Source organism: Myotis daubentonii, chromosome 9 (assembly GCF_963259705.1).
Source record: "Myotis daubentonii chromosome 9, mMyoDau2.1, whole genome shotgun sequence".
NCBI classification, from domain to species: domain Eukaryota; kingdom Metazoa; phylum Chordata; class Mammalia; order Chiroptera; family Vespertilionidae; genus Myotis; species Myotis daubentonii.
The window spans coordinates 40,280,108-40,306,079 of record NC_081848.1 but is presented as its reverse complement, the minus strand read 5'-3'; the positions used below and the strand labels follow the sequence as shown (position 1 = coordinate 40,306,079).

The following is a 25,972-nucleotide window of genomic DNA, read 5'->3' as shown; positions in this document are numbered from 1 at the left end:
AAAGACAGGGATGTCTGAAATGGTACATGTGGGGAGCTAGAACAGCTCACTCAAAGGTACAGAAGCAAGAAATGACATGATGTGTTTGGAGAACTGTCGGTACTTAGGTATTGCTGTAATGTATTGTGCAAAGTAAGGGATATCAGGAAAAGAGGCTGAAGTATGCTGGGAGCACATCACAAAGAGCATTTTCTTGCTTTTAAATTTCTTCAGAGCCACCTTTGTAAGAGACTGTTACGATCAAGAGTGTACACATACACCCAGAGCAAGAGGCAATAGGATGGATTCTGTTGGATTCCTTAGGAGCTCTGAGGACATTGCAAAAAAAAAAAAACAACAACAACAACAAAAAAACTCATCTCATGAGCAAACTAGCTATAATAAGAGTTGCTCCCCTTTTAGATGACCTAAGAAATCGTTAAGAACTGTCAGGCGACTTCCAAAAGTGCAGAATATGCCATGAATATTTTTAGTGCTTGGCATAATAATAATAATGATGATGATGATGATGATGATGTTGGCAGAGGTATTGGTGCCATCAAATTCCTAATAAATTAATATCATATATAGGATAACACTTAGGTTAGGATTGTTGACCAATTTTTAAAAACTGAGGTAAACTTTACATACAGTGATATGAGTAGATCTTAAGTTTAAATTCCTTGTATACCCATGTGCCTCAATCAAGATACAGAACTGTTTCCTCACCTCAGTTATTTTGTTCTCCCTGGTCTCTACCAGTCGGTCCACCCCACACAGGCAACTAGTAACTCTTGATTGCTGTCACCATACATTACTTTTATCTGTTCTTGAACTGTATATAAATGGAATCATACAGTATATTCTGTTTTTTTTCACTCAACATTATGTTTTTGAGATTCATTTATATTGTATCAGTGGTGTGTTCTTTTATTGCTGAATGGAATTTCACTGTATGGGTATTATTAATTCTTCTGTTCGATGGACACTTGGGTTGTTTTCTATGAACAGTCTTATATAAACCTTCTTGTGGGAATGTTTTTATATTTCTTGAGTAAATACTTAAGAGTAGAAATTCTGGGTCATAGTTTAGAAGTATGTTTAATTTTATAATGAATAGTTTTTCAAATGATAGTACTGCATACAAGTTCCAATTGCTCCATATCTTTGCTCCCATTAGATGGTGTCATTTTAATGTTAGCTATTTTAACAGGTGTGAAATGGTATTTCATTATGATTTTAATTTGCATTTCCATGATGACAAAGATGTTGAGCACCTTTTCCTGTGTTTATTAGCCATTCTTATGTCTTCTTTTGTAAAGCATTTTGTTTTTTTTGCCCATTTTTAATTGGGTTGTGTTTTTGTTACTGGTGTGTAAGAGTTATTTAAATACTCCAGACACAGCTTTTTGTCAGATTGATGTTTTGCAAATATTTTCTCCCAGTCTGTGGACTACTTTTACATTTTCTTAATGTCATCTTTAGATGAATAGACATTTTTTATTTTATTTTGGTAAAGTCCAGTTTATCCATTAAAAATTTTATGGTTAGTGCTTTTTGTGTCTTCTCTAAGAAATATTTGCCTACCCCAAAGTTGTAAGAGATTTTCCTATGTATTCTTCTAGAAGTTTTATGATTTCAGCTTTTATATTTACTGCGATCTTCTTGAATTATTTGTGAGTGCTGTGAGGTAGGGAATGAAATTCATTTTTTCCCTATGTTTATCTGGTGTTCCAGCATAATTTATTTAAAAAAAACTTTACTTTCTCCACTCATTTGTATGGGTTCCTTTGTCCAAAATCAATTGGCCATATATGTGTAGGTCTATTTGTATACTTTTTACTCTGTTCCATTGATCTATTTTTTTATCTTTATGCCAGTACCATATTGTTTTGATTATATAGCTTTATAAAAAAGAAAGCCTTGAAGTCTGGCAGGTTTCAAGTTTGTTTTATCTTTTCTAGGTTCTTTGTTTTTCTGTGTTAATTATTCTATCAGCTTCTTTAAAAAAATTATTTTTATTGATTTCAGAGAGGAAGAGAGAGGGAGAGAGAGATAAAAACATCAATGATGAGAGAGAATTGTTGATTGGCCGCCTTATGCATGCTCCCGTTGAGGATCGAGCCTGAAAATGGGGCATGTACCCTGATCCAGAATCAGACTGTGACCTGCTGGTTCATAGGTTGATGCTCAACCACTGAGCCTCGCCAGCTGGGCTATCAGCTTCTTTATTTCCATCCAAAAAAAACCCAGAGCCTTTTGGGATTTTGATTGTGATTGCAAAACTATTGACCCATATGTAGAAATATAACTGGAACTTTGTATATTTACCTTCTGTCCTCTGACTTTTAGTTCTAGAAGTTCCCTTATAGATTTCTAATGATTTTCTACATGAAAATGTCATCTATAAATGAAGACAATTTGACCATTTTTAATATGCAAATGTATAAGTAATACACAAACACACACTCACACACTATTGGAAGACAGAGACCAAGAAAAACCCAAACCTATGATTAAGCCAAAAAAGAAAATAGCTCGGTATTTTTTAATGTTGCTTGTTTCAATGTGGCTGCTACTTTAAATCAGTCTTCTTTAACTGAGGTCATTAATTTTTTTATGGATACCCATAAATAATATTCACCCTTGATAGCAGTGATGTTCTCCCGGTGACTTTAGCAATCCACTTAACTTCTCTTAGGCCTCAGTTCTACATCTGTAAAATGGTAGGATTTGACCAGATAATTTTCCAACGTCTCTTCCAGACTCCTGTGAGTTCTTCATTTTAGCTCTCAACGTGTCAGAGGCAGTCAGGCAGGTATAGAAAGGCTGATTTTAAAGCATATTGTGTTTCATTGTAAATATGCTAGAAAATTGTGAAATAGTCAGTTTGGGTTTATTATTAATTCTGTCTATCTTGGAGGAATTGTCCCCATTTCATTCCATTTACTGTGTATCTGTGGTTCAGTGTTGAGAGTTTATAGTTAACTCACTTAAAATTTTCTACAACTTCTATTTCTAGGCTTCATAGAGCCCAGTGTGCAATTAAACAGACTCAGGTAACTGTTCAGAAAATTGGAAAAGAAATTGAAGAAAAACTAAGACTCACATCTACAAGCAATGACCTGGTAGGTTTTTTAAAATATATTTACCTGTTTAATGTTCTTGATTTCTACATATAATCATCATATTCTTATAGTAATTTCCTTCACCACCACCCCCCCCCCCCCCAAAAAAAAAAAAACAACTTTAGGTAGTTTTTCTTTCTTTCTTTTTTGTCTTAATGTTTCACTGAGACTTCTATTGGCATTTAAATGTTGGCAATAAACTTTCACATCTGCTAATAATGTAACATACAAAGTGCCTGCCTTTTTCTGCTAGATGAAACTTTAGATTACATAGAAATACTTAGAAGATATTAAAAGCTACTTTATTAATGTCTTATAAATGTGAACTCTAGACATGAACTGTATAGTGAATGAAAAATAGCTGCCAGAAGAAAAACAAAAAACTTTAGAACTGCTTTAAAAGATGAATTTAAAATTATTTGGATTGACCTTAATAAGCTGGTTTATAGACAGTGTTCTCTTTTGGGAAAGATTCTTTTAATGAGACATTTCCAAAAAAATAGAAATTTCATTCCAAATAGACAGATTTAAAATATTAGTATAATTATTGGTCTTTGTAGTGGAGAACAAAAATAATACTTTTGGAGTGAAGATTCTGTCTTTGTAAGTGGAATAGTGGTTATAATTAATAAATTGAGCTTTTTTTCAAAATGAAGCTACATGGCTATGGATAGCTTTTGATGAAATTAGTTCTATGAATTATGATGCTTAAAAAACATTTAAATCCTAAATGAAGTCCTAACTAAAATTTTGTAAGTTATTTGTTTGCACACTATCAACTTGGCAGAAGGCCTTATATCATACCCAAACGGAAATTTCATGTTACCTTGAAGTTTTGTCCAAGATAATAATTTAATAGATGAGCTAGAAATGCAGCAATGCAGTTAACTTACACAGACTTCTCTCTCATGGAATCTGAAATTAATGGATGAAAACTTATTTAAACTATACAAATTTGCTGATTTTGATCTATAAATGTCAGTTTCATGTAGTTCAGCCTAATATATAAAATGTCTAGTGCTGTACCTGGCACATAGCAGACATACAAAACATGGTAGCTGCAATAACTATAGTAATAATACTTTACTTATTTTCTTGCCTATGGAAAATCTTTTATTTTGGAGGGGCTGTTAAACCGCCTCTTGTTCAGTAAAGGACCAGATTCCAGGCCACAAGTATATTGGAGGAGGAGGAAAAACAGCTAATTTTAATCCTTTCTATATCGTACAAAATGCCACATTTTTAGAACCTTTGGGGAGAAATAGATAGGTTTTATTTTTCTTATTTTTCCTCTTCCAAGTCAAGACTGGGAAATTACTTATTTTATTAAATAACTGCATATGCTTTGTCTCAGTAAGGAAAATGTATGTTTAATCCTATTTTTCTAAATGTAAGTGGTGATATCCAGAGCAAGGTGATAGAATATACGAGTTTAAAGAGGTCAGGTTCAGAGGTTCACAGTGTGTTTTTACACTGCCTAATCAACCTAGAAGGAAATCATTGGATTTTTTTGAACCTGAAACTAGAAATTTTTTTGAAAGTGAACCTAGAAATCATCTAGTCCCCTTATAACCCCACTTAAAACCACACTCCCTTCAGTACCTTCTGCCCCCTTCCTTGCTTTGTCTCCATGGTATTTATTATCCTTAAACATGCTATATGTCTTACATATGTGTTTTGTTCAGCTGTAAACTCTGTGAGGGGAGGGAGTTTTTTCTGCCCCTCCACCCCATATTCCCCAATGTCTAGGGACGTGTTTGATACATAGTAGCTTCTCAATAAATATTTGTTGAATTTAGGAACGAATCTAGTGTAGCCTCCTCTTATAAAAGGACAGGAAAAATGAGGCCTGAAGAAAGGAAGCAGTTTTCCCATATCATTTGACAAGTAAAGAAAGAAATTTTGGTTTGTCTCCTTGTAGGGAATAAGTCCGTGTACTTGTTAATGATCTACTTTAAGCTTTACCTGTAGCAAATTAGAGACTTTTAGTATTATCTCTTTTTTTTCGTTCCCTTTCCATATTGACCCAATGTAATCATACTCCATTCCAAACATTTTCAGTGTACAAGAATTAATTTTAATTTTAGCATAAGTAAAAATAGAGTCAGAAGACATATATGATGCTGAAAAAATCAGACTATTTCCAAGATCAACTGTGTTATAAGAAATTGGGCTTATACTTGATGACTTTCAAAGATTTGGCATCTTCTCACATTATGTCAATATCCAACATAATTTTTTGGCATTTAATTATGTTTCTCATGAAATGTCTGTGGTTGTCATCTGGAATTTTTGCTTGTATGTTTTGGATTTTGTCATATGCCTTTCCTGTATCTGTTGTTTTATCTTTGATCTTTGAATGTTAATTCAAATTCACATTCCTGGGAAAGCCCCTCTTGTTAATGATGAATTATTGTTTTTCTGGGTATGACTAGATTTAATTTGCTAAAAAATTTTAAAGGATTTTTGCATCTAGTATATTCATGAAGAATATTGGTTGGTGGTTTTCTTTTCCTGTAATCTTTTTGTCTGCTTTTGTTGTCAGAATAATCTTGGCCACATCTAGTAGTTGGGAAGGATTCCCTCTTCTGTTTTCTGGAAGAATATGTATAGAATTGGAATAATTATTAAATGTTTGATGGAATTTACCAATGGAGCCATATGGGTCTGGAGTTTACTTCATGGATTTTGAACTAGGAATTCAGTTCTTTAATACTTGTAGGGTTATTGAAGTTATTTACTTATTTTTTTGTTGGTCTTTACCCCAGGATATTTTTTCCCCATTGTTTTATAGGGGGAGAGAGTGAGGGAGAGGGAGAGGGAGAGGAGAGACAGAGAGAAACATTGATGTGAAAGGCACACATCCATTGGTTGTTTCCTGCACCCACCCTGATCAGGGAACCGAACCCACGACCCTTCGGTACTCCAGTTGACGCTCCAACTACTGAGTGTACCCACCAGGGCATTATTTATTTCTTGAGTGATCTTTGGTAGTTTATGTCTTTCAAGGATTTGTCCATTTCATTTAAGAGCTCAAAAAATTATTTTAATTTCAAATAGGTGTGTAGTTTTTTTAGTTTTGTGCACCAGAGAGGGCAGGGTCCCTCAGCCTGGCTTGCGCTCTCTTGCAGTCCGGGAGCCCTTGGGGGATGTCTGACTGACTCCAGTGGGGAGTGGGCCTAAGCCGTCAGTCGGACATCCTTAGTACTGCTCTGGAGGTGGTAGAGGCTCCCACTACCACCTTTGTGCTCGCTAGCTGTGAGCCCGGCTTCTGGCTGAGTGGCGCTCCCCCTGTGGGAGCACATTGACCACCAAGGGGCAGCTCCTGCATTGAGTGTCTGCCCCCTGGTGGTCAGTGTGTGTCATAGTTACTGGTCATTCTGCTGTGAGGTTGATTTGCACATTAGCCTTTTATTATATAGGATTGCTATAATGAGCATATTTTATATCTTTATTGGTCACTCATGTCTCTTAAGCAGTGTAGGTTTAAATATTTTTATTTTTTTTAATAATACAAATAGTTTTGCCCGTTAAAAAAATAAACTATTTAGATTTACAGAAAACTTGCAAAGAAAGTTTATAGTTTCCATATACCTTTCACCAGTTTCCCTTATATAATCATGTTACATTTAATGTGGTATATTTGACATGGTACATCATCACACCAAGAAATCAACATTGATACATTACTTAACTGTGAACTTTTTCCAGGTTTCCCCAGTGTTTCCACTAATATCTTAAAAAAAATACTTTTTTATTTTACAACAGTTTTAGATTTATAGAATCATTACAAAGATAGAACAGAGAGTTACCCTGTGTACTAGTTTCTCCATTATTAACATCTCATGTGGAACATTTTCACAATTAATGAAACTGTATTGAGAAAGTATCATTAACTAAAGTTCATCCTTTATTCAGGTATCCTTAATTTTTACCTAATGTCCCTTCTCTCTTCCAAGATATTATTAAGGAAACTACTACTGTAGTCACACTTTCTTAGACTCTTCTTGGTAGTGAAATTTTCTCAGACTTTCATTGTTTTTGATGACTTTGACAGTTTTGAAGATTACTAGTCAGGTATTTTATAGAATATCCTGCTATTGGGATATATCTGATGTTTTGTCATGATTAGACTAGGTTCTAATGTCCTTTTTTTTTGTTCCACTATCCAGTCCAGGATTCCACATTGGATTTGGTCATCATGTCTTCCTAGGCTTCTAAGATCTGATAGTTTCTCATTCTTTCCTATTATTAAATCACCAGGCCTAATCACTATTTATATTAACCTGATCACTGGTTAACATAGTATCTTCCAGGTTTATCTACTATAAAGTTCCCTTCATAAACTCAGGTTTTTGAAAGCATGATGCTATGTCCAACCTACACTCAAGAGGAGGGGACTTAAGCTTTATCTCTTGGATCTATACATATTATTTGGAATTCTTTGTGAGGAAGATTTGTTCCTTCTCTCCTTCCCCTGTCAGCTGTTTATTTATCCAATCATTTATCAGTATGGACTTGTATATATTTATTTTATCTTTAGGTTATAATCCAATACTATGTTTTTTTAATTTTCTTGCTCAAATTGTAGCATTGAGAGCTTTTTCAAGTTGACCTCCGTGTCCTTTTGACATGCTTTCACCTCTTTTTGTTTGTTTTAAAGTACTTCCTTAATTTCTGGCATTATATGACTTTTCTCATCTAGTATTTTTCCTGTCTCAGGCCTAGAATCAGAAATTGCTCCAAAGAGTCCTGTTCCTTTCATTGGGTAATGGTATTTAGAAACAAGATCTGAACACTGGATGTGCTTGTTGCTACTGGATTGTAACTGTTGCTAGTCTCCCTCAGTGGACAGAGCCGATGCATACAAGTATCTCTCTCTCTCTCTATTAAAATAAATGAGTTCATATGAATATATAAAACTCTAACACGCCCTGGCCGGCTTGGCTCAGTGGATAGAGCGTCAGCCTGCAGATTGAAGGGTCCCAGGTTCGATTCCGGCCAAGGGCACATGCCTGGGTTGTGGGCTTGATCCTCAGTGGGGGGCGTGCAGGAGGCAGCCAATCGATGATTCTCTCTCATCATTGATGTTTCTATCTCTCTCTCCTTCTCCCTTCTTCTCTGAAATCAATAAAGAAATATATTAAAAAAACAAACAAAAAAACCTCTAACACCACAAGGTTCATTCTAGCCTCCCCCGTCACTTTACTAGTATTTGTAAGTATCTTTTTCTGATAGTGAGAAACCTGGCTCCGATTTTCTACAATTTCTTTATTTTTTTCACTTATGGTATACATATAGTTTCAGATTTCTCCCCCTCATTTGTAAATGGGATTTTTGTCTTCTTCTATTAGGGTGAGAGAGGGAGAGTTTTAGATTTATAGAATCCTTACAAAGATAGTACAGAGAGTTATTCCAATTACCCCACCCCACCCAGTTTCTCTGTTATTAACGTATTACATGGAACATTTTTCGCAATTAAAGAAGCTGTATTGAGAAATTATCATTAACTAAAGTTCATCCTTTATTCAGGTTGGAGAGTGAGGGAGGGAGAATTTTTTTTTCTGGATACAAGTCATTTTTTGGTATGTATGTTAGGAATATTTTCTTCCAGTCTGTGGCTTGCCTTTTTGTGTTTTTAATGATGTTTTTAAAAGAGCAAAAGTTTTAAGTTTGATGAAACCCAGTGTATGTATGTATGTATTTATTTATTTAATGTGCCCTGCCAGGTGGCGCATCATACACCAAAAAGGTTGAGGGTTTGATCCTGATTGGGACGTGTATGGGAGTCAACGGATCCATTTTGCTCTCTGACATGGATGTTTCTCTTCCTATCTCTCTCTCAAATCAACAAACATTTGAATGAGGATAAAATAAAATTTATTTTCTGGCTAGAGTTCTTTGTGTTTTTTACAAGAAATCTTTGCCTAACCTAAAGTCATGTAAATTTTTTCCAGTGTATTATTCTAGAAGTTTTATAGTCCAGGCTCAGCATTTAAATCTCTGATCCATGTCAAGTTAGTCTTTCCCCATTTAACTGTTTTGTAATATTTGTCTAAAATAAATTGATTATGTATGAGTACTTAGAGGCCCAGTGCATGACATTCGTGCACTGGGGGTGTGTGTGTGTGGGGGTGTCCCTCATCCCAGCCTGCACCCTCTTGCAATCTGGGACCCCTTAGGGGATATCCGCCTTCTGGCTTAGGCCCGCTTCCCACGGACCTAAGCAGGCGGACATCCCCCAGGGGTCCTTAGCGCTGCCAGGGAGGCAGTAGAGGCTCCTGCCACCGCCGCTGCGCTTGCTAGCCATGAGCCCCGCTTCTGGCTCAGTGGCGCTCTCCCTGTGGAAGTGCACTGACCACCAGGGGGCAGCCCCTGCATTGAGTGTCTGCCCCCTAGTGGTCAGTGTGCGTCATAGCGATCGGTTGTTCTGCCGTTCGGTCGATTTGCATATTAGCCTTTTATTATATAGGATATCAATTTCTGGATTGTCCATTTTGTTCCATTGATATATATGTCTATCTTTTGTTCCATTGATATATATAAATACTGTACTCTTGTTATTTTAGATTCATTGTCTTAAAACCAGATAGGGTAAGTTCTTTAACTTTGTACTTCATTTTTAAAAATTACGTTCAGTTTTCCAGGTTCTTTGCATTTTCAAGTTGAATTTGAGAATCAACTCAGTTTCTACCAAAAAAAATTGACTGTTAGAATTTTGATAAGATTTATAGATCAATTTGTAGAGAATTGCATCTTAACTATCAAATTCTGTAATCCATGAATACGGCATATCTCTCTTATTTAGATTTTTCTTTAATTCGCTAAATAATATGTTGTATCTTTCACTGTAGAGATTTTGTGCATCTTTTGTTAGAGTTATTTTTAAGTATTTGTGGGAGGTTTTTTTGGGGGGCATGATTACAAATGGGATTATTTTTGAATTTTTGTTTCTCTTTTGTTTGCTGCTGCTATATAAAAATACAATTTATTAAATTTCATCTTGTAATCTTGTTATATTAACTTTTTAGTTCTGATATTTATTTTGTAGATTTCTTGGGATTTTCAATGTAAATCATTGCACCTGCAGACTTGGACGGCTTTTTGTGCTTTATTTAATTTTTCTGTCTTATTTCAGTAGCTAAGACATATAGTTACAATGTTGAGTAAAAGTGGTAAAAGTGGAAATACTTTCCTTGTTCCTGATTATAGGGGAAGCCATTTCATTCTTTTTCCATTAAATACCTATAATCTTAGCAATGTCCTTTATTGGTTTTTGGAAGTTCCCTCTTATTCCTAGTTTCTGAGAGTTTTTATTGTGAATAAATGTTGAATTTTGTCAAATGCTTTTTCTGCATCTATTGAAATGTGATTTTCTCCATGACTCTTATAGTGAATTACATTGATTTAATTTCAAATGTTTAATTAACATTGCATTTCTTGAATAAAGCTGAATCAATTGATATGTAATCTACTTTTGTATCTTGCTGGATTTGATGTAGCAATAATTTAAGGGTTTTATGCCTATATTTATTAGAAATATTGGAATGCAGTATTTTAAATTACTTTATCAGATTGGTATTAGGATTGTAATAGCCTGGTAAAATTATTGGGGCAGTGTTTCTTTTTCCTATCCATTTTGACTAGAAGCACAGACCTCCTGGATTTTAAACGTTTTTCGAGTACTCTGCCGAGATTTACTATCTTTTTATGCATTATGAGAATATTTTACTTATTTTTACTCAGCATCTTGAAATAGTGACTTTAAAGTTTTTGTTTGATACTTTGAACATCTGGATCATCTCTGGTTGGCATATGTTTGTTGTCTTGTCCCTAAAGAGTAAGTCACATTTTTCTGGCTTTTCATATACTGGGTAATATTGCATAGTATCCGAGACATTGTGCATATAATCTTGTGGAATCTCTGGATTTTGTTACTTTGCTCTGAAGAATATAGATGCTTTTATTGGTTAGTTAGTTAACTTGGTTAGGCTTAAAGTACACCCAACATTGGCTCAGATGTTAGTTCACTACTTTTACACTTAGGCACAATAAACATGCATGTTTGCCTCATGTATTTGGGGTGCAGGATTTAGTCAAAGAATCAGACTGAATTTAAACAGAATTTGGGTGCCTATTCTTGGCTTCCTTCATTCTGGTTGCCTTGATTGCCTTATCTTTTTCCCTTACTTCCTGTGACCAGAAAGATAGTTATCTTTCTGCTGGAGTTTGACTGCATCCACCCTCAGGGCAAAGCTACAGAAAAGGGGACACCAAGCCAGCGTGGCTCAGAGGTTGAGCATTGACCTATGAACTAGGAGGTCATGGTTCGATGCCCAGTCAAGGGCACATGCCTGGGTGGCAGGCTCTATCCCCAGTGTGGGGCATGCAGAAGGCAGCTGATCAAGGATTCTATCTCATCATTGATGTTTCTTTTTTTTAAAATTTTTTTTTATTGATTTCACAGAGGAAGGAGAGGGAGAGAGAGATAGAAACATCAATGATGAGAGAGAATCATTGACTGGCTGCCTCCTGTACGCCCCCTGCTGGGAATCAAGCCTGCAACCCGGGCATGTGCCCTTGACCAGAATTGAACCTGGACCCTTCAGTCCGCAGGCTGACACTCAAACTAGCCAGGGCTCATCATGGATGTTTTTATCTCTCTCTCCCTCTCCCTTCTTCTCTGAAATCAATAAAAATATATATATTTTAAGAAGCCAGACTGTCAAACTACAGCTGGAAGGCTGGGGAGGGTGGGGGGCCAGGGAGGGGGTAAGAGATCAACCGAAGGACTTGTATGCATGCATATAAGCATAACCAATGGACACAAGACCCTGGGGGTAGGGGAGGCCAGGGGTTTGTCAAGGGCGGGGGGGGGGAGGGAAGGAGACATATGTAATACTCTTTGTAATACTTTAAGCAATAAAAAAAAAATTATACAGTATAATAAAAATCTAATTTCATCACCAAAAAAAAAAAAAAAAAAAAGAAGCCACAGAAAAGGGCAAATTCACTCTGCATGTTGATTGCCTGCACCAGGTTCTAAGTCTCCTCTGAAATCTGCCTGCCATTGATTCCAAAACTCTCAAGTGGTAGCTTTTTGTATTTTGTCTAGAATTTATAGCTATTATTTATGGGAGGACCAGTTTGTACTCATTCTCATATCAGAAGCAGAGCTCCTGGACATCTTGTTATGATATACTTGTTGCTTTATCTTCCCAGCTAGACCTGAGTTCTAGTGCCACTGAATTTATGAAATTAATAGATTGGATTAAATATCTAAGGATGTTTCCCCCTTTCTTAGTGGTTGAGTAGGTGTAGGTGCAATAGAAACAACTTAAAAAATGACAGAAGCAAATTTGTTGACTTATGGGACAAATGCCAACTTTTTTCAGATTGTTAATTACTTTCAATTTTTGTGGGAAATCTAATATAGATGATTATGCCCCAATTCGCAAACCTTTTGTCTTCAAGACCTGTTTACATTCTTATAATTTGTAAAGACCTCAAAAACTTATAGTGTATCTGTTGATAATGTCTAGGTTAATAAAAGATCAATAATATTTCACATTTACTTCTGCAATCTATCTATTGTGGTATCACAAATCTTATAGACTCTGGAACACTCAACTATACAGTTAAAAGAAAATGAGAGTGAAAAACGAGATAATGGCTTAGTATTATGAAAATATTTTTGATGTCAAAGACTATAAAATAGTCTTAGGAACTTTCATTGTTTTCTGGACCATGCTTGGAGAACTGTTGCCTAAGGCTTTTTAGCTCCAATGGGATCTGTGAGAACAAAATTGTTTCCTTTAATATATCATTAGTCTGTCATTCTGAAATGAATCTTTAACCTTGCCCATCACTGTCTCTGTAAAGACCCATATTAGGAATGTGTGTGTTTGCAAATATATGAATGCATCTATGATTTTCAGGTCAGTGTTGTATAAAAATACTAAAATCCAATTAAAAGTGATTCATTGGAGATGCACATTTGACATTAACTATACTTGGAGTAAACAGATAAATAGAACACACAAACCCGTTAGAAGATACTTATGGAACATTAAGATATTTGAGCACTTGCCTTAGATGCATTAGAAAGGATCAGAACCAGATCCCACTTGGTCAGGGTTTGTTTACTCTACTCATCAGAAATTAAAGCCAACAATCCTGGTTTTGAATGACTTGATATATTTTTGTAAATGGGCCAGTTTCTGCGCATGGACCATAACACAAACACACTATACACATGCCTTCCTGTATTAGTTTAGTATTTAGAGTAACTTGTACCCTCAGTTCTTTGATTTTAGAAAACATATCCTAATTGTGTGTGTATGCTGGAGTAGTAGAGCAGATTGGCATATCTTTGTGTTCTCTGAAGAACTGTCTTTTCTTATATTTTCCCCCCTGTCCTGGTAGAGTTCAGTTTATATATTTTGTAGAAAAAGTCAAGTTAAGGAAATTAAACACTTACCTCTTTGTGGAAAAAGATTGCTTCCTGAGAATTTACATATTTATTTCCTCAGTGATCTAAAAACACCCTAGGGCTTCCTGATCACATTATTGACAAGAAACAAATTGCTCCTTGATTCTTTTTTCTTTAATGATAAGCCATCTATTTGACTTTTGTCCGTTTTTACAGTGGGTTGGCAGAGTAAAATGGCTTTTGTCTCCAGTAGACCCAAGCTCTTAGAAAGCAGAAACCATTTCTTATTTATCTAGAAGCACATAGTAGGCACTTCATTAAATGTTTGCTTTGTTCAGGAGAAATTGATTAGGAACATTTTATATTTCCTAGAGTTTCCCTGTCAAATAGAATAATGATAATTGGAAATAAGCTTCTCTGCTTGTTTTCTTGGCTTGAATGTTCTTAACAGCTCATGCCATCTGTTTAGAATCAGTATTTCAGAGATGAGGAAGAAAGCATTTTGGGTGAGAAATGATAGCTATAAAGTACTTTATATACAACTGCCAAAAGTCATTTTCTATGCCCATTCCTTAAACAAGGCCATACCATTACTCATCTTGCTGAGTGCCCATGATTCCTCATTGTATGCGAATCAAATAAAGATGCTGACTCTATTTTAGTGTTCTCTACCAACTTATCTCATGGCTTAGTAACTTATTCAGCTTACTTAATGGGACTTTTTTCCTTTTATAGTTTAATTGGTATATATCTTAGGACAGAGACAAGAGTTTATTAGGTGCAGCCAAATTGCTATTTCGGTAAGATTTATGTCATGGAAAATCAAGGAAGGTATATTGGTATATTATTGACACTATTGATAAACACCAGGAGAAAAGGGCACATCCATTTAAAATGCAGTAATTGCATATGAATGCAAACATGTGCACGCACATATATATTCATTGTGGGGGTAGGATTTCAGATTTTATCTGGAGGAAGATTCTGGCAAGGTATCTAGATTAAAAGGGAGTCTGAATAAAGTTCAAACCTTGGTTTTATAGGTTTAATTGGGAAGTATTTTTATGGAAAAATAAGTTAACAAACTATAGCAAAATTAATTGTGTCTGGTAGATGTGTCCAAGATTTGTTTTATTAAATGAACATTCAGTAAAGTTGACTTTTTTGGAAGTATAGTTCCATCACTTTAAAAAAAATAAACTTTATTATTTAGAGTAGTTTTAGGTTTACAGAAAAATTGTGCAGAAAATTTCCATTTCTCCTCTTTTCCCCTTCCCCAACTCCCCCCCCCCCCCCATTTCTTTGTTATTACTATCTTACATTAGACTGGTACATTTGTTACAATTGTTCAATCAATATTAAGGCAGGCAATCTCTTTGGCATTTTTTACATCAAGCTTTTGGGTAGTTAGTTGGTTGCTGAGTTCTTCAGCCTTCTTAAGATTCTACTTTCCCACAGCCTGGTCTATGCTTCTTATTTTTTTTTTAAATTTATAACAGGAGGTTCAAACTTGTCATTGACTCCAAAATACTGAGTAAATTCCTTCCATTGGGTTTCACTTGAGAACTGTTCACTATGAAATTCTTCTTCATTCTTCAATTTACCTTTTCTGGAACATTTTCTTTTTTTTTCCTTCTGAATCTTGAAGTTGAAGTTTTCTGTTCAGAGTGTTTATTATGTATTTCTTGAAATTTATTCCACATATGTAAGGGAATTCTACAAGGACACTCTTCATATGCATTTACATGTGCCTTTCCTTTAGTTTATGGTCCATCTGTAGGGAAATCTGAGATAGCTGTTTCTGTAATAGTCCCATCTTTATCTTCCTGGAAATGAAGTTCAGGGTTCTCTAATTTGTCTTAATCTTCAGAATTATACTCAGTATCACTTTCATTTAGGCCGGGAGGTAGCTGTCCACTCCACGTCTTTTTTTAGGTCAGGTGCCAGCCACCTTGCAGCCATTTTAAGTGTAGGGCATAAGTTTTAATTTTAATGAAGTCCAACTTATCAGTTTTTTCTTTTATGGATCATATATTTGGTATCCTCCTCTATAATAAAAGGATAATATGCAAATTGACCAAATGGCATACGACAGGTTGCTATGACACGCACTGACCACCAGGGGGCAGACACTCAACACAGGAGCTGACTCCTGGTGGTCAGTGCGCTCCCACAGGGGGAGCACCACTCAGCCAGAAGTCGTACTCATAGCTGGTGAGCGCAGCAGTGATGGTGGGAGCCTCTCCTGCCTCCGCAGCACTAAGGATGGGCCATCAGTCGGACATCCCCTGAGGGCTCCCAGATTGCAAAAGGGTGCAGGCTGGGCTGAGGGACAACCCCTCCTCTTAGTGCACGAATGTCATGCACTGGGCCTCTAGTTGTCATCTCCAACCCTAAGGTCACCTAGATTTTCTCCAATGTTATCTTTGTATAATATTTTTTATGGACATCTGTAATCCATTTAAAACATTTTTCTTTATTGTTGAAAGTATTACAGATGTCCCATTTTTCTCCATTGACTCCCTCCACCCTGCATCTGCCACTCTCTACCCTCCCGGGCCTTTACCACACTGTTGAATGTGTCCATGGGTTATGCATATAAGTTTTTTGGTTAATCTCTTCCCACCCACCCACTTACCCCTACCTTCCCTCTGAGATTCGACAGTCTGTCCCATGCTTCTGTATCTCTGGATCTGTTTTGTTCATCACTTTATTTTGTTCTTTAGATTGTAATCCATTTTGAGTTCATTTTTATGAAAGGTATAAGGTCTGTATCTAAATTTTTTGTTTTGTCTATATGTGGCTGTCCATTGGTTCTAGCACCATTTGGTGAAAAGGCTATTTTTTCTCCATTGAATTGCTTTTGTTCCTTTGTCAAAGATTAGTTGACTATATTTTGTGTGTGCCTATTTCTGGACTCTCTATTCCATTTCATTGATTTATTTTTGTCTATATAACACTGTCTTGATTACTGTAGCTTTATCTAATGTCTTGACATTGAATAGTGTCAGTCTTCCAACTTTTTCTCCTTCAGTATTGAGTTGACTATTCTGTTTTTTGGGTGTGTTTTTTGCCTTTCTATATAAACTTTATCATCAGTTTGTTGATATCCACAAAATAATTTGCTAGGATTTCACTGAATGTATAGATCAAGTTGGGAAAATTTGACATCTTAATAATACTGTTTCCTATTCATGAACAGGGACAATTTCTCCATTTATTTGAATCTCTTTGGTTTCCTTTAACAGATTTTTATGGTTTTCTTTATATAGATTTTGTACATTTTTTTTTAGGTTTGTACCTAAGTATTTCATTTTTTATGCTAATGTAACTGCTATTGTGTTTTTTAATTTCAAATTCTAATTGTTTCTTGCTGTTATATAAGAAAGCAGTTGACAAAAAAAGCAATTGACTTTTATGTATTAACCTTGTATCATGCAAACTTGCCACAATATAAGTTCCAGGAGGTTTTTTTAAAATATATTTTTGGAAGGTGGGAGCTTGATTTTGTGAAATTTTTCTGCATAGACATTCACATCGCCTGTAAGCAAAGGTGATTTCATTTTTTCTTTCCTAATCTGTATAGCTTTTATTTACTTTTCTTGCCTTATTGCATAACTAGTGCTTCTAGTACATAATGGAGTGATGAAAGAGGACATCCTTGTCTTGTTCTCCAACCTAAAGAGAAAGCATCTGGTTTCTCGCTATAAGTACGGTGTTAGCTGTAGGTTTTTGGCAAATGTTCTTTACCAAGTTGAGGAAGATCTCTTTTATGCCTAGTTTGCTGAGAGTATGTATTATAAATGGGTGTTGATATTTGTCACATATTGTTTCAGCATCTATTGATCTGATTATATGATTTTTTTTCTTTAGCCAGGTTCATGTGGTAAATGCCATTAATTGATTATTGAATGTCAAACCTCCCTTGTATACCTAGAATAAATTCCATTTGCTCATGGTATATAACTCTTTTTTTTTTTTTGCCTTCTTCTTTTTTTTTCTCCTTTATTTATTTATTTATTTTTTTAATTAAATCTTTATTGTTCAGATTATTACATTTGTTCCTCTTTTTTTTCCCCCCATAACTCCCCTCCTCCCAGTTCCCGCCCCACCCTCCGCCCTCACTCCCCACCCACTGTCCTCATCCATAGGTGCACGATTTTTGTCCAGTCTCTTCCCACATCTCCCACACCCCTTTCCCCCCCAAGAATAGTCAGTCCATTCCCTTTCTATGTCCCTGATTCTATTATAATCAACAGTTCATTCTGTTCATCAGATTATTAATTCACTTGATTCTTAGATTCACTTGTTGATAGATGCATATTTGTTGCTCATAATGTGTATCTTTACCTTTTTCTTCCTCTTCCTCTTCTTAAAGGATACCTTTCAGCATTTCATATAATCCTGGTTTGGTGGTGATGAACTCCTTTAGCTTTTCCTTATCTGTGAAGCTCTTTATCTGACCTTCAATTCTGAATGATAGCTTTGCTGGATAAAGTAATCTTGGTTGTAGGTTCTTGGTATTCATCACTTTGAATATTTCTTGCCACTCCCTTCTGGCCTGCAAAGTTTCTGTTGAGAAATCAGCTGACAGTCGTATGGGTATTCCCTTGTAGGTAACTGAGTTTCTTTCTCTTGCTGTTTTTAAGATTCTCTCTTTATCTTTTGCTCTTGGCATTTTAATTATGATGTGTCTTGGTGTGGTCCTCTTTGGATTCCTTTTGTTTGGGGTTCTCCGCGCTTCTTGGACCTGTAAGTCCATTTCTTTCACCAGGTGGGGGAAGTTTTCTGTCATTATTTCTTCAAATAGGTTTTCAATATCTTGCTCTCTCTCATCTTCTGGCACCCCTATAATTCGGATGTTGGTACTCTTGAAGCTGTCCCAGAGGCTCCTTACACTATCCTCGCATTTTTGGATTCTTTTTTCATTTTGCTTTTCCGGTTGGATGTTTTTTGCTTCCTCGCATTTCAAATCATTGACTTGATTCTTGCGCTCCTCTGGTCTGCTGTCGGGCGTCTGTATAATATTCGTTATTTCAGTCCGTGTATGCTTAATTTCTAGTTGGTTCCCCAATATAAGATCGAGGGTCTTATTAGTTTTCGTGTAGATCTCATTAAGTTTATCGACAGCTTCTAAACAGTTCTTGAGAGACCTTAAAAGTGTGGTTCTGAACTCTATATCTTCCATTGACAATTTTGTCCTGTTTCTTTGTCTCCGCATTTTGTTATGCTTCCTTGGTGTACCCCCTAGTGGTCTTTGTTCGAAGTCTTATAGTTAAATCTTGATTGTTGTAGCTAATTCCAGGGAGGGTTTGACCTCCAGGCCAAGTGGCTATGAGAATCAGCTGTGTCAGCAGTGAGAGAACTTCTGTCCTCTAGGGAGGTGCTAATCTAGCCTTTGTCTGATGCTATCCGGCAAATGCCTCTGTGCAGGGCTTGGGCGGGTCGGGTCGCACAGGATCAACAGGGTGGGCCGGAGAGAGCAGTTATGGCGGCTCTCAGTCCTGTCCCCAGGGGCTCTGCCTCTCTGAGTCCCAGCACCCGCTGCAAAGCTCGGAGAGAAAGCTGCACTCGCTCTGACCGAAGCCAGACAGTCCCGCCTCTCCCGTCTGAGTCTGGGTCCCCAAAGACTCGCCCGGATCTGGTGCTCAGAGTCTGCGACTCCCTCCCGATTGAAAACAACAACCGCGCCCTCCGCCGCCAGCCCGCTCCGCGCACTCCGCACCTCAGAATTTGACTTCAGCACTGCGCCTCCTCTGAGTGTCCGTGTGCGTTTCTCTTTCCTCCTAGTTGTAGGACTTCCACTCAGCCAGCGTTCCTGTGGTTCTGGGTGATGTCCCTTCCGTGTTTTAGTTTCACTTTGGAAGTAGTTGTTCAAAGCAGCAAACTCCGGCGTTAACCTATGCCGCCATCTTGGTTCTCCCCGGTATATAACTCTTTTTTAAAATTTTTTCTATTGATTTCAGAGAGGAAGGGAGTGGGAGGGAGAGATAGAAACATCAATGATAAGAGAGAATCATTGATTGGCTGCCTCCTGCATGCCCCACACTGGGGGTTGAGCCTGCAACCTGGGCTTATGCCCTGATTAAGACTCAAACCATGACCTCCAGGTCATAGGTTGATGCTCAGCCACTGAGCCATGCCAGCCTGACTGTGGTGTATAATTTTTATACATTGTTGGATTTGATTTACTATAATTTTGTTGAAGGACTTACATGTGAGATATTGATCTATAATTTTCCTTTCTAGTCATGTCTTTGTCTGGCTTTGGTATTGGGTGTTGCTGGTCCTCATTGAATGAGTTAGGAAGTTCTTTTATGTTTTGGGTAAGATTTTTAAAGAACTAGATTTATTACTTAAATATTTTCTAAAATTCACCAGTGACACTTTCTGGACCTGTGCTTCTGTTTGGGAAGATTATTAATTACTAGAGGCCCAGTGCACAAAAATTTGTGCACTCGGGGGGGAGGGAGGGATCCCTCAGCCCGGCCTGTGCCCTCTCGCAGTCTGGGACCCCTCGGGAGATAACGACCTGCTGGCTTAGGCCTGCTCCCGGGTGGCAGAGGGCAGGCCCAATCCCTAGGTGCAGCCCCTGGTCGGGCTCAGAGCAGGGCCGATTGGGGAGTTGGGGCACCACCCCGTCATGCACAGAGCAGGGCAGATTGGGAGGTTGTGATGCCACCCCCAGTCACGCTCAGGGTAGGGCCAATTGGGGGGTTGGGGCACCGTCCCGTCACAGTCAAGGCAGGGTCGATGGGGAGGTTGCGGCACCACCCCGTCACGCACAGAGCAGGGCCAATCAGGGGGTTGGGGCGCTGCCCCTGTCACACACAGAGCAGGGCCCATTAGAGGGTTGGGGCACCGCCCTCTATCACCCACAGAGCAGGGCCGATCAGGGGGTTGGGGCGCCGCCACTCTCACACTCAGGGCAGGGCCGATGGGGAGGTTATGGCTCTACCCCATCACATACAGAGCAGGGCCCGGGGGGGGGGTGGGGAGCTCCCCCCTATCAGGCACAGAGCAGGGCTGCTCAGGGGGTTGGGGCACCTTCCCCTGTCACGAACAGAGCAGGATGGATAGGGAGGTTGTGGCCCCGTCCCCTGTCACACACAGAGCCGCAGGGTGATCAGGGGGTTTGGGCGGCATATTACCCTTTTACTATATAGGGTAGAGGCCTGGTGCATGGGTGGGGCTGGCTGGTTTGCCTTGAAGGGTGTCCTGGATCAGGGTGGGGGTCCCCACTGGGGTGCCTGGCCAGTCTGGGTGAGGGGCTGAGGGCTGTTTTCAGGCTGGGACTGAAGCTCCCAACCGCTACTGTTTTTCTTCTTTTTTTTTTTTATTCTGGGCCAGCTTTACCTTGAGGCTTGGCTCCAGCTCTTAGGCCTCCGGCTGAAAGTAGGTTTCTGGCCTTTGCTTACAATGTTGCCAATCTGCTGGCTGAAGTCAGGCGGTATTTGTTACAATGTTTCTTAAACTGCCAGCTCAGAGGCAGCCGCAGGCGGGAACGTTGGAGTCCTCCGTCACTGAGGCAACCAAGCCTCATGTTAGTTTCAAGCTGCCTGGCTGCTGGCCGCCATCTTGGCTGTCAGTTAATTTGCATATCTTGCTGATTAGCCAATGAAAAGGGTAGCGGTCGTACACCAATTACCATGTTTCTCTTTTATTAGTGTAGATTGTTCTAAAAATATATTCATTATCTGTTTCTCCTACAGTGAATTTTGGTAGATTGTCTTTCAATTAATTGGTCCATTAATCTAAGTTATCAAATTGGTGGGCATAGAGTATTCGTTTAATGTCCATGGAATCAGTTGTGATGGCTCCCTTTCGTTTCTCATATTAATAATTTATATCTTATCTCTTTTTTCTTGATTAGCCTGGCTAGAGTTTTAACAATTTTATTGACCCTTAAAAAAAAAACAGCTCTTGGTTTTATGTATTTTATTATTTTCTCCATTGAATTTCCTCTTTTTGTTGTTCACTAACATTTTGAATATGTAGATTTATTTCTTTTGCCTAATTTGGGAAATTGTAACCATTATTTTAATGAGTACTTTTTTATTCCTGCCCTCTTTCTTCTTTCCTTCTGATACTTAATAACAAATGTTAGATCTTTTGGTGTAGATCCACAGATCCTCAAGGCTTTGTTCATTTTTTACAGTTTATTTTCTCTCTGGTGTTTAGATTAGACAGTTTCTATTCTGTCTTTTAGCTTAAAGAGTCTTTTCCCTATTTTCTACATCCTGCTCTTGAGTTCATTTACTGAGTTTTTTTGTGTGTTATTTTCTGTTTTACCATTTCTATTTGATTCTTTATATCTTCAATTTTTTTTTTTTTACTAATACTTTCTGTTTCTTTGTCAAGATGTTCTATTTTTTTTTTTTTCAGTTTTTTCAAACATGTCCTTAATTGCTAATGAAGGAAGCATTTTAATGATGGCTGCTCCCAGGTCTTTGTCAGATAATTTTGGCATTCTGTCATCTCAGTATTGGCATCTATTGATTATCCTTTTTCATTTACTTTGACATCCTTCTGGTTTTGGTATGAGTGATTTTTTTTTTATTTATTTAAACTTACACATTTTGGGTATCTATACTAATAAAGGGTAATATGCTAATTAGACTGGGAGACCTTCCGAACATCCTTCTGGACAAAGCCATGGTGGTGGGGCTGAGGCAGAGGCGGTTAGGGGTGATCAGGCCAGGAGGGGAGGGCAATTGGGGGTGAGTAGGCCGGCGGGGGGTGGGGGGCAGTTGGGAGCTATCAGGCTGGCAGGCAGAGTGGTTAGGGGCAATCAGGCAGGCAGGCAGGTGAGCAGTTAGGAGCCAGTGGTCCCGGATTGCGAGAGGGATCCCAGATTGGAGAGGTTGCAGGCCAGGCTGAGGGACACATTCCCCCCCCCCCCCCCGCGCCCCTGTTATATTATAAGTCTCTGGATCTTATTTTAGCCTCTGTTTTACCTGGCTTCCTCTGATACCTCTCTGTCTGGCAGGGGAAGGAAAGGTGGCATCTCATTACTGCCAGGTAGGTGTAGAAGTCCAGGTTCCCAATCTGCTTCCATTGACACCCAGCTGGGGTGTGTGTGTGTGTGTGTGTGTGTGTGTGTGTGTGTGTGCGCCTCTGTGTGAGCACGCTCATTACTGCTGGCCAGCAGTTGGAGCTCTCCACTAGACCTCCACTGATACTTACCTGGCTGAGAGGAGTAGGCGTAGGAGTGCCTTGATTGCCCTCACATGGCTCCCACTGATATCATGGGGTTAGGGTGGCCTATTTGTGTTTCATAGTAGTGAAGTTTCTGACTCACAACTAGGCCTTCTCTGATATAACCCGGCAGAGAGGGAGAGGGTGTATTATGACTTCTGCAAGTCCAGGCTCCGCCTGGGGTGTCCACTGACACTGTAGGGGGCTTGGTTGGTTACTGCCTGGAAGGGATGAAAATCTCAGGTCTGAATCTGCAAGATATTAGAGCAGCAGCAGCGGTTGTCAACCTGTGGGTCACGACCCCTTTGACGGTCGAACGACCCTTTCACAGGGGTCGCCTAAGACCATCCTGCATATCAGATATTTCCATTATGATTCATAACAATAGCAACATTACAGTTATGAAGTAGTAACAAAAATAATTTTATGGTTGGGTCACAACATGAGGAACTGTATTTAAAGGGCCAGAAGGTTGAGAACCACTGTATTAGAGCATCTTGGTTCAGTTTGGCAAGGATGGAAATGTACTCTTTGTTTCTATTGATTTGCCTATTCTGGACTTTTCATATCAGTGGAGTCTGTGGCATTTTTAATCTGGTTTCTTTCACTTAGCATAATGTTTTCAATGTTGTTGCATATATCAGTACTTCATTTCTTCTTATTGCCAAATAATATTCTATCTCGTAGATGTGCCACATTTTATTTCTCTATCAGTGATGGACATTTGGATTGATTCCTCTGTGGTTGTTATAAGTAATGCTGCTATGAACATTCATATTCAGGTTTCTGTGTGGGCATGTTTTCAATTCTCTTGGGTATACATACCTAGAAGTGGGATTGCTAGGTCCTGTGGTAACTGTGTTTAACATTTTGAGAACTCCATTTCTTTTCTGTTATTCATTTTTCTCTTACTGTGTTGTGATGTTAGGAAAGGGTTGTGAGGTATTTTGTAGTTTCTTTTGGGTTCTTAGAAAGAACTATCCCCAGACTTTAGATTTATTTATTCCCTTTTTCTTACATCTGTACTCTTTTCATTAAAATTATGGGTGCTTATAATTAAGTTATTCAACAGATAAGTTAGATGAGTATTAAAGTGCTTTAAGCCATTATTTATTTTGAAACATTATGAATGTATAATTATTCATAGCCATGACTTTGAATTAATAAATTTTTCTGTGCTTTTAATTATTTAGAAAAAAGAAAGTGAGTGTCTGCAATTAAATATTTTGGTGCTTCGAAATGAACTGGAAAGACAAAAGAAAGCTTTGGGACGGGAGATGGCATTACTGCATAAGCAACAAATTGCATTACAGGACAAAGGTAAGTAAAAACACCTTGCAGATTGTCTAACTCCCGCATTTACATTTTTCTTTCTTCATAGGCTCAAATAGTTATCTTTGTGTAAATATGCTGATATAACTTAAAATTTTTTTGAAGTATTTTGAAGATTCATACAGAAAAATATACAAATGTATGCACACACACTATACTTCAAAGTGAAAATACCTATGTAAGCTAAATCTTCATCAAGAAACTGCATATGAAGACCTCAGCATCTCAGAAGCTTCCTGATGCTCCCTCCATTCCGTACATCTCAGCCAGACTAACTGCCACGTTGACTTCCTAGACCAAACATTGATTTTGCCTAATTTCGAACTTTATACAAATAGAATCACATAATATGTACATTTTATCTTCTGGCTTTACTTCAACATTTGTTTGTAAAATTCATTTCTACCTGCATATAATAACAGTCTTTTTCTTACTGTCAGTAGTATCCCATTGTATGAATATGAATTTATTCTTGCTTTTGGCATTTTAGTAATTTCTAGGTTAGGACTATTATAGATATTGCTTCCATGAATGTTATAGTACATGTTTTTTAATGAAGGTTTTTTTGTTTTTGTTTTTGTTTGTTTTTGCATTTCTGTTGGATATAAACCTAGGAGCAAGCTTTCTGAAGTGGTTGTGACAGTTTATCTCCTTTCAATCCAGCAGTATACTGTCCTATATCCTTGTCTCTTGTCCTGTATCCTTGTCAGCATTTGGTACTCTCTGTCTTTTGTGTTTTAGCCTTCCTGGTGGATATGTTGTAGTATCTCCTCGCAGTTTTAATTTTTATTTCCCTGCAGACTAATGAACTTGAACATTATTTCATATGTTTCTTGCTGATTGGGATTCACTTGTTTGTAAAGTACCTGTTGAAGCCTTTTGCCCATTTTTTGGGGGGTGGGGGGGTTGACAATTTTTTCCATAGGAGTTCTTGATATATAATGGAAATGGGTTCTTTGTTTGAAATATGCATTAAACATATATTCTCTCATTCTGTGGCTTGCTAGTTCATTTTTTAATGATACCTTTACATGAACTAAAGTTCCATTTTATCAGTCTTTTTTTGTTTTTTAACTTAAGGCTTTTTTGTGATCAATATAGGAAGTATTTGCCTACTTGAATGTCACAAAGATCTTTCTCTGTGTTTTCTCTTCAGTGATTTACTTTTGTACTTTTTACATGTATATCTATAATTCATCAGGGATTGATTTTTTGTGTATGATGTAAGGTAAGAGTCAAGATTCTTTTTTTTTTCATATAGTCAGTTGACCCATCACATTTATTGAAAACCATCTGTTCTCCATTGCACTGCAGTTTCACTTTTATCATAAACCAGGTGACCATATACTGGCATGTCTGGTGCATTGACCTATTTTCCTGTTCTTTTGCCATCATCTCAGTGTTTTAATTTCTCTTAAGTTATAATTGATCTTGCTATCAAAGTTCTTCCGCTTAGTTGTTCTTCAAGATCACCTTCTTTATTCTTGTCCTTTTGCATTTTCATATGAATGTCTGCACAGAAAAGAAAATCTTGCTAGGATTTTCCGTAGGACTACAGTGGGGCCTTGACTTACGAGTGTCCCGACTAACGAGTTTTTTGAGATACCAGCTGTCTCTTGGCCGATTTTTTGCATTGAGTTGACAGAGTAATTTGAGTTAACAAGCTCCTTAACAAGCTTGGTCTCAGAACGAATTAAACTCATAAGTCAAGGCCCACTGTACATTTAATATATTTATCAATACTATTGGGGGATTATAGATGATTTACAATGAGTCTTCTAAAACCAGAAAAGGGTATATGCCTTTATTAGATCTTCTTTGTAAAATACTGAAATTAACTAACTTTGGTATGTGGATGTTTCCCATGATTTATTGAACTTACTTTTTTTTTTTTGATGTTTTA

At 37.6% G+C, this 25,972-nt stretch overlaps 1 protein-coding gene and 1 pseudogene across 5 annotated transcripts in view; one reads left to right on the top strand and one right to left on the bottom strand.

The window, feature by feature from the left end:
• The window catches only part of UVRAG (UV radiation resistance associated), a 291,490-nt gene that overhangs the window by 110,021 nt on the left and 155,497 nt on the right, over positions 1–25,972 (top strand). For all 5 annotated transcript variants that reach the window (XM_059708402.1, XM_059708401.1, XM_059708404.1 and 2 more), the window contains 2 exons: positions 3,002–3,107; positions 23,931–24,057. In XM_059708402.1, coding sequence (XP_059564385.1) covers positions 3,002–3,107; positions 23,931–24,057 — 233 coding nt within the window. The remainder of the gene's footprint in view (positions 1–3,001; positions 3,108–23,930; positions 24,058–25,972) is intronic.
• On the bottom strand, positions 14,888–16,126 carry LOC132241664 (protein FAM204A-like; annotated as a pseudogene).